This window comes from Arachis hypogaea, chromosome 13, assembly GCF_003086295.3.
Source record: "Arachis hypogaea cultivar Tifrunner chromosome 13, arahy.Tifrunner.gnm2.J5K5, whole genome shotgun sequence".
Taxonomy (NCBI): Eukaryota; Viridiplantae; Streptophyta; class Magnoliopsida; order Fabales; family Fabaceae; genus Arachis; species Arachis hypogaea.
The window spans coordinates 128,661,901-128,673,318 of record NC_092048.1 but is presented as its reverse complement, the minus strand read 5'-3'; the positions used below and the strand labels follow the sequence as shown (position 1 = coordinate 128,673,318).

At 40.3% G+C, this 11,418-nt stretch overlaps 2 protein-coding genes across 3 annotated transcripts; one reads left to right on the top strand and one right to left on the bottom strand.

Annotated features, from left to right (window-relative positions):
• The first annotated feature begins 2,171 nt into the window (after positions 1-2,171).
• Positions 2,172-3,239, top strand: LOC112735396 (uncharacterized). The gene has a single exon (XM_025784935.1). The coding sequence runs from the start codon at positions 2,172-2,174 to the stop codon at positions 3,237-3,239; it is 1,068 nt and encodes a 355-aa protein (XP_025640720.1).
• A 3,077-nt stretch (positions 3,240-6,316) lies between these two features.
• LOC112733337 (YTH domain-containing protein ECT4) lies at positions 6,317-11,026 on the bottom strand. Of its 2 annotated transcripts, none has more exons than XM_025782263.3 (10): positions 10,217-11,026; positions 9,694-9,770; positions 9,422-9,581; positions 9,220-9,293; positions 8,809-9,118; positions 8,519-8,721; positions 7,808-8,407; positions 7,519-7,731; positions 7,258-7,401; positions 6,317-7,142 (listed from the first exon to the last, which is right to left on the bottom strand). In XM_025782263.3, the coding sequence occupies exons 1-10, from the start codon at positions 10,242-10,244 to the stop codon at positions 6,906-6,908; spliced, it is 2,046 nt and encodes a 681-aa protein (XP_025638048.1). In that variant the 5' UTR covers positions 10,245-11,026; the 3' UTR covers positions 6,317-6,905. The 2 variants fall into 2 exon arrangements, with proteins under 2 accessions (XP_025638048.1, XP_025638047.1); XM_025782262.2 differs by having other exon boundaries at positions 8,800-9,118; positions 10,217-10,598.
• Positions 11,027-11,418: the final 392 nt, after the last annotated feature.

Sequence of the window (11,418 nt, the reverse complement as noted above, 5' to 3'; positions counted from 1 at the left end):
GTTTTTTCGTCCCTTGAATCCAATGAATTTAGAAGGGAAAAAAGTTATTATATAATAAAAATAATAGGATTTTATCTACGAAATTATATAATATATTCGATATCAAAATATGCTAAATATTGGTTATACGCTACAAATAAATGAAAAGTTACATCGTTGATAAGATTAGTGAATATGAAAAATGGGAACGCTGGTACCTTGTATAATGATTATGGGGAAGACAAAGAAACTATATAAATTATTTATTGCGAGTGGAGAAATTAGAATCTCGAAAACAATTCGTGACAACCTTCTTTCAAGTTATCTAATTTATACTCCATATATCTTTTTTAAGATTATTGATTTTAGTTCAAATGTAAGTTCTTGTATGTCAATTATTAGGCTTAGCTTTCTTTCCTTTCTGGCTCCTCGAGGAAGAGAGAAGAGGGGGCGTTCAGTCAAAATACAAACACAAGGCATTACGTGAATTAGGGTATTCACGGTCCGATTTGGATCAGTTTTGAGTAAAAAATTCATCCAATCCGACCACTAATTTTATTTACGGTAAGGTTTGAATTGGATAATTTTAAAAAAAAAATCCGATTTAATCCGATTCAATTTCAAACGGTTTGGATTGGATTGAATTTGCGGTTTTATAAATTGAAAAAACTAAATATATATAGCAAGTCTCAACATCAAATTTTAAATAACTAACATTGACATAACAAGTCTCAACAATATCTTAAAAACAAACGATAACATAACAATAGAAATAAAATTATAAGTTAGTTGAAATAAATAAATAAATCACATTTTGAACATAAAATATTTATTAAATAATAATAATAATACATGAATACTATAAAAATATATAACAAATTGAACATGTTATAAGTATAATTGTAAATATAATAATAAAATAATATTATTACATTGGAATTTTTATTTAAATAAATAAAATAAAAGTAATAATTACCGAAATAAATAATTTGAAAAATATTACCGATTTGCGTTTCTCATTCATATCTCGTTTACACTGTAAACGAGATACATGGAGTAGAATCCCACCAGCTATAAAAGGATGTGTAACCCTTGGTATTCTTCACAAACTTTTCCTATCCTTTTTGTGTCTCATTTCTCACAAATACAAGGCATTAATGGCCAATAATAGTCCATACATAGTTGTGCTTGTTTATCCCAACTGTCGTATAAAAAACGGCAACAACGGGATGACATTTGAGTGCGAGGATTCGATATTGTTTCACACTCAGCGTGTGGAGACGTCCGATTTGAGGAGTTTGATATTGAGCAAGCTCGGTGGTACAGAAACGAGGGAAATCGGAAGGGTGGCGTATAGGTTGCTGGCACCCATGGGTAACGGAGTCTTCCGGTTTCGACTATTCCGACTTCTAGAGGACGAGCATGTGCGACTGATGTTCGACATCCATAGGAGGATCATGATGGAGCAAGTAATGGAGTTTTCTGCAGAGGTGGGACACAGTGGCGGTGGTCCTTCCGTACACTCGACCTATGTGCAGGACAACCGACCCCTCGCACCACCGCCCATTCATGTCACCGTTCAGGTGAATGAGGCAGAGGAGGACAAGGAGGAGTCGGACGAGGATTACGTGGCGGACAGTGGTGACAGCGACTTGTCCGATAGTGGGTATGAGGATGAGTGTATTCCGGAGACACCTGTTCAGACAGTGGCCCGCCAAGTCCTGCCTCCGCCTCTTCCAATACCGGCACTTTCGGCAGTTCCGTCTCACTATCACATTCTGGATCTGGACGCCATGCATGAGAAGACTCCGTTTCTTGACCCGGGTGAAGAGGATTACAACCTAGACGGCGGTGTAGAGTTTCGGGTCGGCCACAAGTTTAGAAGCCGAGAGGCAGTGCTTCAGGGTGTGAAGAAATATAGTATTCGGAGGAGTGCAGAGTACCGGGTGATCAAATCGGACCGGTTAAAGTACCATGTGCAGTGCCGTTAAGCTGAGAATGGGTGTCAATGGAGCCTCCGTGTGGCCCTTCGACAGAACCTCGGATACTGGTAAGCTTAAGTTTACTTGTGCTTTTCATTACTTCTATACGATATACTAAGTAGGTGTACGACATGACTGAAGCAATCCTATTTTGTTGTGTTCAGGGAGGTTCAGAGGGTGGGTGGAGTGCACAGTTTTCTAACACCCACCATGTCTCAAGACCATCGTCAGTTAGATAGCAGTCTGATCTGCAGGGTCATCTTGCCGTTGATTCAATCCAACCCCTCTATAAGCATTCCAGTTTTGCAAGGTGCGGTCCAAGCAAGCTATCACTTCAAACCATCCTACAAAAAGGTGTGGATGGCCAAACAGAAGGCAATTGCACAAATCTATGGGGATTGGGAAGAGTCGTACAATAAGGTTTCGAAGTTGCTTCAGGCACTGCAGAGCTGTTTTCTTGGTACCATTTGTGACCTACGCGTCAAACCGTTCTACGATGGACACCTCCTGGTACGTGACTGCAGTATGTTCGACAAGGTATTTTGGTCTTTCCCGTCATGTGTCGAAGCCTTCAAGCATTGCAAGCCATTTGTCTCTATAGATGGTACGCATCTGTATGGTAGGTACGGTGGTGTGTTGCTTATTGCGGTGGCGCAAGATGGGAATAGTAACATCTTGCCTATTGCTTTTGCCATTGTGGAGTCCGAGAGCACCGAGTCATGGTCGTTCTTCCTAACTAATCTGAGACGTCACGTCACCCCACAAGACGGGCTGCTGGTTATCTCCGACAGATCTCAGGCTATCAAGGCCGCGCTTAGCTCCGATGACAGTGGTTGGCATCCCCCAAGAGCCTACCATGCTTACTGCATAAGACACATGGCTGCGAATTTCATATCTCGGTTCAAGTCTGTCGAGGGCAAGAGATACCTCATTAACGCTGCTTATAGTCCAAGCAAGGCCGGTTACGAGTGGTACATGGATGCGTTGAGAGGAGTCTCCCCGGTAATGGTTGACTGGGCTGGTCATTTCAGGAAGGAGATTTGGCTACAACATTGCGACAGCGGGTGTCGGTTTGGTCACATGACGACAAATCTGTTCGAGTGCATCAATGCAATGTTGAAGGGCACCCGGTACTTGCCGATCTCTTCCATTGTGCACATCACGTACGAGAGATTGCAGAAGTTGTTCGTGACAAAGGGCAGAGAGGCGCAGTCACAGCTGGCTGTTGGATGCCGATTCTCACAGAGACTCTTGGCCACCATTGAGAAGAAAAAATAAGGGATACCGAAGATGCGTGTCACTCATTGTGACAGGCGGGCCTCTGTGTTTGTTGTGGAGGAGCTAGACTTATTTGAGGGATGGGGGGAAGGTTCCTTCCGTGTTTGGCTATCGGATGGTACGTGTGACTGCAGCTTATTCCAATCTCTCCACTATCCGTGCTGTCACGCACTTGTCGTGTGTGCCACAACTAGCATTGAGTGGGCCCAGTATGTGCATTCTGTGTACAAACAGGAAGCTGTGTTCAAGGTGTACGAGATGGAGTTTTTTCCTATCCCAGACGAGTCGATGTGGGCGGAGTGGCATGGGACGAGGCTGTGTCCTAACCCAGTAATGCGTCGGAAGGCTACTGGAAGTCCCGTGTCCACCAGATTCCGGAATGACATGGACGAGACCGAGCAACATGAGAAGCTGTGTGACCTGTGTAGGCAATACGGTCATACAAGAAGGGGATGTCCTAATCAGCCCACGGGCGATGTGTAGGTCGTACTAGGCTTGTATGTTTACCAAAGTTGGCCTGTGTTGGTCTTTTTTTTATGGTGTGATATCTTATGTTCTAGTAACTGTGGATGTGTAACATGTTAACTTGAAATGAAATATTTAATGACGAGCTTGTTACTTTCTGATATCTTGGTATTTTTCTTGAAAGCAACAGTAAAATATACGTAAATACTCATAAGAATGATCACCAATATAAATAACAATATACACAACCAAAAAACTACTAAAGTGCAATCCAACTAAAATCCAAAAGTACATACCATACTCCTAATCAAACAAATGTACATACATAAAAAAATCCAACTAAAGCACATACAAAAGCGAAATGAAAAAGTAATATTTGGTTACCTCGCAGCTAGCAGATACTGGTAGACTCTTCTATCTAGTGGACACCACTGAGAAAACCTCTGATAAATCCAACTCATCAAAAGCGGAGTGCAACCGGCGATGTCCGTGACGTCCCGCTGTGCCGCCAGACAGAGTGACTGGTAAGTCCAGGCCAGCACAGCAGAACCCCAACCTAACGCCCTACACTCTGCAAAGTCCCGGAAGAACAGTAGCCACCGTACGTGAACCAGGTTGTTGGACTTGTCTGTCAACAGATACCCTCCGATCAGTAACATAATATAGCATCGGGCATACTGTCGGAGGATCTTAGGATCGTCGGTCGGGGGCATCTGGCGGACACGATCACGCAACCAAACCAGCTTCACGACTCCTTCCTCTGCGCAGCCTGCTGTGCTGCCAACGGAGGCCTGGCACCAAGCAGCTGCTCCACCATGGCCCACGTCTCCGTGCCGTACCACCTACCAAAGTCACGAAGGCACCCCCCAACGGGGTTCCCGTGTGCGCGTATGCCTAGGTGGTGCGCCACGTCCTGCAAGGAGATAGTGACCTCACCACACGGGAGATGAAACGTTTGCGTCTCCGGACGCCATCACTCCACGAGTGTCGAAATCAGGGAATTGTCAAATGTGAAGTCCCTCTGGAGCACCGTATCGCCGAATCCGGCCTTAGCCAGATACGGGACGATGGCGTCCGATGGAGGAAGAGTATGGCTGACTCGCCGGGACAGTAGAAGGCGAGGCCTCTGCGAAATTTAAAAAAATTAATTTATAAAGTGATAATAATAAATTTTTGTACTCTATTTAAGAACAAAGTACTACTACTACTTAAGATCATACTACAGATGTCTCTAAATTACTTATGTCGGTAAGTAAATCCTAATTAAGTCATACCAATCTTACACAAGCAAATATTGTTCTAAATTCTTCATACAGTCCAAACCCTAATTAGCATTCTACTCAGTGCTTGTCACTATGAGACTACCCTAACAATGTCCACATACTTAGATTAACCGAACAGAACGCAACTAACCTCGAAGTTGGCTACTCCAGCGTAATGTGACGTCTCGTTTAGTCTGTTGATGTCTCCGTCATTCCCCGCCTAGCGTGTCATCACCGTATCGGTCTCAAATATGGTTGAAAAGGGTAAAAAGAGGGAGAAAGAATTTAGCTAAGTCAAAATGGGATCCAGGAACAGGCTGTATACGATTTATACTTATAGACACCGTTCGGCCTTATTTCGTATCGTGTAAACGAAATAGCTGACGTAAACGAGATACATGCAATTTCATCTCCAAGATATAAAAAGAGAACGCAAATCAATAAATATTTTTCAAATTATTTATTTCAATAATTATTATATTTATTTTATTTAAATAAAAATCCTAGTACATTGTACGAAATTAAATTAGATCAGTTATAAAAAGAAAATCTAAAATTTGATCCAATTCAATGATTTGAAAAAAATAAAATCCAAACAAATTTAAATTAATTAATTTTCGATTTGAATTAAATTACATGACCGATTTAATTTAACTTAACACCCCTCACATGAATTACAAGTCAAAACAACAAAATCACCCTTCAACAAAGAGCAATCAATAATTATTGTCCGTCTAGAAAATTTTACTGAATATCAATAAGATGATATTTTGATTATTTTTACCGTAACAGAAATATTAGAATTAATAGACTATTTTCTAAAACAAAAAAATTATTCAGTCAGATGTTAGTATATAATCTTATATTGATATGGTATAAGAATCTAGTAATATATATATATAATTTTTTTTTACCAAAAATGAGAACCTAATTGAAAATTACAAAATCCGACAGAATAATTAATCTTAATATAAGTCCAGTCATGTCCCACTAACTAGACATTCAGCATCGGAGACAGCACATTCCATTTTTCTCTCATCAAACCTGAGAAAATTCTCCTGAATGTGGAACGGGTGAATTTTGGTATCCTGGTCAGTACTTGCTTGATTTTCTTTCTTAGGTGCTTTCAAGTATGCACCCTCTAAATAATATAGCAAGGAAGATCTTTTTCCATACAAGTAAATAGATGAAATAGCAAACGGTGTAAATGGGAAGGTCGGAGTCCTACTTGAATTAGTAAATACTACATAGTGCAAAAATGTAAATCATTTTTCCTCAGTATCAAATGCATGTATTTCGGATTTTTTGCCCAAAGAAAAACTAGAAAACTTAAAACACTATAGGTAAAAGTGCATAAAATGGTAAACTTTCATAACCATAAAAAGATTGTCCACAAGCATTCTTCCCCCAGGAAGAGCAAGTCAATCATTCAAAAGGAGAAGACTTTCATCAGACTAAATTAGAATTGAAAACAAAATAAGAAAAAGAAAAAACAACTATATTTCAATATTTCCCACCTTGCTCCTAACTCTCTTGTAAGTAACAGAAGCAAGCTGCTGCTCTGCAACAACGTAGATCTAGATTTACAAGATAGGAAACAACCAACCAACCAAAGAAAAAGAGATAGAGAGAGAAGGGGAAAAGAAATTTAAAAAGAAAAAGGAAAACAAAACCCAAAAGATATAAACCACCTTAAGCAGAAACCTAAAACCCAAAAACCCTAGGAGTAAGGAAACCTGTTAGGAGCTAACCACTGTAGAGGCAAAACCCAGCGAAAAGGGGTTGCTGCTAGCATTCTATGAACTAACTGCCAGACCAATCACAATTTGGCATGACAGACCCATTAAAGGCGGAACAAGGTAGCAATGTCGATATTGCTAAAGATCAACATAGGCCATTGAATTCAGGGTTGGACCGCCACCGTCAAATACAGCAGAGCTTAGCAACCATTAGCAACCCCATTGGCTACAATCTTGTTCTCAGCTACAACAGGCTTAGCACCCTTTGCTGCATCACCAGCTTTCACAACAGATCCATTCTCACAAGGTTTGTGGCCATTGTTGTCCTTCTCCGCAACACTAGACTCCTTCAGTAATTCCGAGGGAACATCAGATTTTTGTGCTTTAACCTCTCCATTCACCTCAACCTTTTCCTCAGTAGGCTTTCCTTCCCACACCTGTAGTAGGTTCAAGGAAAAATAAGAATATGCAAAAAATAAAGTTATATGCAGACATGTTCCAAAACCAACACATAGTAGAGTAGCAGACTAGAATGCTAGAAAGATGCCTTGCCTGCTTTGGGAATTGTTGTTTCGCTTTCTTCTCCAAAATCGTCTTCTGACGGGCCTCGTAGAAACCAAAATCATCCAGAATGCACGTCTTGCTTGCGTATTCCTTGAAAATTTTGATCAATTTCAGCCCGGGCTCCAACATTACCTGCATGAGGAATGATTAATTCAAAAGGATCAAGCAAGTTATATAAGCTCAAATCTAATAGATAACACATTATCACAAGAAGCTCATCAGTTACAATATATAATGAACCACAATTACCTCTTGAGTATCCCTACTGTTGGTGACAGGTTTGTTCTCATTGTTATCCAAGGTTATGTGCCTTAACAAATTATTAGGAACATCCTTAACAATATGCCATTTGAGAGGGAAACAACCATTCCACTTGTCTTGCTGCCAATACTCTACACTCTTGTTAAAATCAACAGGACCAACCATCTCTGCAAGCCCAACGAATTGCCCACTGGTATTAACCTGCAAAAGAATTTAACATAAGATAGAAGTTGCAGAGCAAATAAAGAAATAATATTGACAAGACCAAGATGCTTACCGAGAAAAAAAGGAACACAGGGCAGCCTGGATGTTTCTGCTGGGCCTCTTGGTAAGCAGCATCAAGCTTCTTGTTGCCATTTTGTGTACTGGCCCATACATTATACTTAATGCTCTTATGGATATCATCCTCACTGTAAGACTTGATGATGAAAAACTTGGCATCAGCATATTCCTCTGGAAAATCAGCTTTGTTGTATTGCTCGCGGTCTGGAACACCACTGGTTTTATCTTTTTCCTCATCCGTGCTTAGATTTGTTGGCAGATTCTGCCCCTTGACTGCCAAAATTGTTGGAGTGAAACCCTTTTGGTTCTTGTTGCCCTTGGCCCTAGGGCCTCTGTTCAGTTCATTCAAACCATCCATGTTCTCGCTGCCATAACCAAAGTAACCACCACTTCGTCCTCTAGTTTTGTATTTACCGTCAACAGCTAACCAGGACCGTCCATTGGTGCGAGAATCATACCCATGTGTTCCGTAGCCCATACCCGATCTAACAGTGTTTCCATACTGACCATATAATTTGTTTGGATTTGGATACATCCTGTTAATGAAACCATGGGTGGCTCCAATGGCGGGCATTGGTCTTGGATGGTGCAAACCCTGAAAGGAGAATTAAAAACATGCAGTAAGAATCAATAACCGGAATAACACCTCTGACTAATCAGATAGACAAGCACCAATCCAAACACACTTGAAAGATATCATGCATACCATGAACTGTGAATTGGGGCGGAAAGTCTGGTTCCTTGAAGCATTATGATTATTTCCACCGGATACTGAGGAAGTCACTGTCGTGCTGCTAACAGGTCTTGGTTGCCCATCTGAAAATAGTGGGGCATCAAGCCAGGGAATAGGGGAACGAACTCCATCAAAGCCAAATCTTGGATCCTGATAACCTGAAGTAGGTCCACGACCTGCCACAATGCCAAATTCACATGAAGGACTTGAAATAAACACAATATTTAAGTGTTATCCTTAGAAAGGAGCAGCACCTTTGTTACCTTTAGTGCTTCCACCATTAGCAGCACTGTTAGAATTTCCATTCGCTGCTTCCACAGGAAGGGGTTTCTGATCGGCAGCTACAGAGGTGGGAACATCACCTTGAGCAGGGACGGTAGCAGAAGGTGTAAATGGTCCACTGGTTGGAGTCAATGGCTGAAAATAGGGAGGATACTGATAGTGTTGAGGTCCATACAATTGGCCATCATTTCCCATGGTTGGAACTGGGGAGCCTGCTGGTGAATAGGGACTGTATGGCGCATATCCATATCCATGATGATACAATAGAGAACCGTTGTCCCCATAAACACCCTAGCGGAAAACAAAAATAAAATTGATGTTAAAAACATAGTAATTTTATCAAGTATTTCCACATTAATATTGGACAGAGAAGAATGATAGGAGGAACTTACAGAAGTCATATCAACTCCTTCAGTATTCACATATCTGGAATAGTCATCCCACTCATTACCAGTCCCATCATAACCTACAAGAAAAACAGAGTCAATAAGAATTCTAATTATTCTGTTCTATTATCCATTTTACAGATTTCAAATCAAAATTTCACAACACATCCAAAAGTCAACATTATGAAATAACTATAGACAAACCTACCGCCATAGTAGTAGGCAGTGGACGGGTAACCATTCGGAAGGTAACACAAGGTGGGATCCATGAAATCTTGTAACACGGGAGTTACAGACCGATCATATGAAGGGATCTGGCCGTTTGCAGCATTCCCCGAATCAACTGGTCCATATTGATTGCCAGTGGCCTATAGAAAAATGGTTAGAAAGTCAACTCAAATTACTGAGACAACACAAAACCTGCCACGCACATGTTTCAATAATCTTATGAGACAGCTGTAAAAAAATCAAGTTTTTTACCTTCTTGGTAGGCTCTGGGATTTCCAAGGCCTTTGGCTGGGTATCTAACGATAACTTCTGCAGCAAATCAGTTGCTTCTGTGTAACAAGAAAGTGAAGGAACACAAGACACTCACAAAATCAAAGTTTCAAGCGCAAATACCCAAGAGCCACAAGTTATAAGCACAATAGAAATCAAGAAAACCCCCAATACCGACAACCCTAAACAACCCAATTCAACCAGGATGTCAATTAGTAAGCCGTAGAAAGTCAATACTAAATAGCTAGCAGAAATTCCACCCATGTATAATCAATAATCAATAATATATACAAACCCACAAAAGTGCCAGAAAATCTTTACGAACACAGAACATATCTCAAAATCGACCACCAAGATTCAAAACCACAAGAACCCTAACACACCGCAGCAAAACAAAATCTCTCCGATCCCAATCCAGAGCATACGAAAATACAGATCAAGAACAGAAACAAGAAAGAACAAGAATTTCACAGCTGAGTCGAACCAAAAGCAGATAAAAGGATACGATCCGCGGGATTAGCAACGGTGGCCATGCTTCCAAAATAAAAAACCACTGAGATCTTCCCTCGGTTCTTCGGATGCAGAACAACAAAGTTAGAAGAAGTAAGGCGCTCCCAAAATCCGAATCTGAACCCGAACGGCGCGAATCGAAATCGAGGGTTTTAGCCCCAAAATCGAAGAAAACCCTAAAGTGGAGAGAGAAAGAAAGAAAGAAAGGAAGAAAGAAAGAGAAAAAAAAGAAAGAAACAGAGAGAGGGAGAACAACGGGTCTCGCAGCCGCCAAGGGTTTGGGTTTTTGGGAAGAGAGGGTTTTGTTCATCCAAAAGCGGTGATTCAAATAGCACCACAACGCTCTCTATTGGCACTCAGAGCTTCGTCACCCGCAGGTCACAGTTGTGATCTCATCGGGGCTTTATAATTGGTGAATATGAACACGTGGTGGAAGATCATTGGGCCTCTGTCTTGTTGAAAGTGGGGCGGGCTGGGGTTCTTATTGGTCTGTGGCGGGTGTTGGTGTAAGTCGGTGGGTGAGGTTAAGAAGTGTTGGTGATCTGAATCTTGGAGATGCACCCTTGGGCGAAAGATGGAAACCCTAATTGGAAAATGACACGGATGTCCTCGTCCAGCTGGACTTGTGGTAACCCCTTCCTTTGGTTTCTTCTTTTGGCACCTTATGTGAATCACTTCTAATAATAACTAATATCATGTTTTCCTCTATTCCAAATTCACAAATATTCACACATATTTAGCCATTTAAATTTTTTTAATAAATTACTTATTTTATTTTATTCTTGGATATATGTGTAAAAGCATTGAATACTAAATTGGATTAATTTGTTATTTCGTTAGCCTTTTTCTCCTTTCTATCTTAATTCTTAAGTTTCTTAACAATTTGAAGAAAGCAAATATTTGAATAAGAATCATTGAACACTATTCATTTTAAATTATTTGATCTCTAAAAACGTCAACACCAACAATAATAGCCGTTTCGTAATATTTTATTAAATTTAAAAAACATATGCCAAATAAAATGTCCAACATACTATAAAAAGAAAATGATGAAATTTTTTATTACTAATTAATAAATTGGAGAGACTATTAAAGTATTAGTTTAATAGTTTTGATAGTAAATTTGAATTAGTGGAATGATTAATTTACTATTTAGTATTAAGATTCAAATTATATTTTTTATATGTCAACAATAAA

What these genes read in the sequence shown, in the direction of transcription:
- LOC112733337 (XM_025782262.2), bottom strand. Translation starts at nt 10,244, where the DNA reads ATGGCCACCGTTGCTAATCCCGCGGATC. An exon ending in CGTTGCTAATCCCGCGGATC is followed by an intron (nt 9,771 to 10,216) that starts GTATCCTTTTAT and finishes CTTGTTACACAG; the next exon opens with AAGCAACTGATTTGCTGCAG. An exon ending in AAGGAGTTGATATGACTTCT is followed by an intron (nt 9,119 to 9,219) that starts GTAAGTTCCTCC and finishes GTTTTCCGCTAG; the next exon opens with GGTGTTTATGGGGACAACGG.
- LOC112735396 (XM_025784935.1), top strand. Translation starts at nt 2,172, where the DNA reads ATGTCTCAAGACCATCGTCAGTTAGATAGCAGTCTGATCTGCAGGGTC.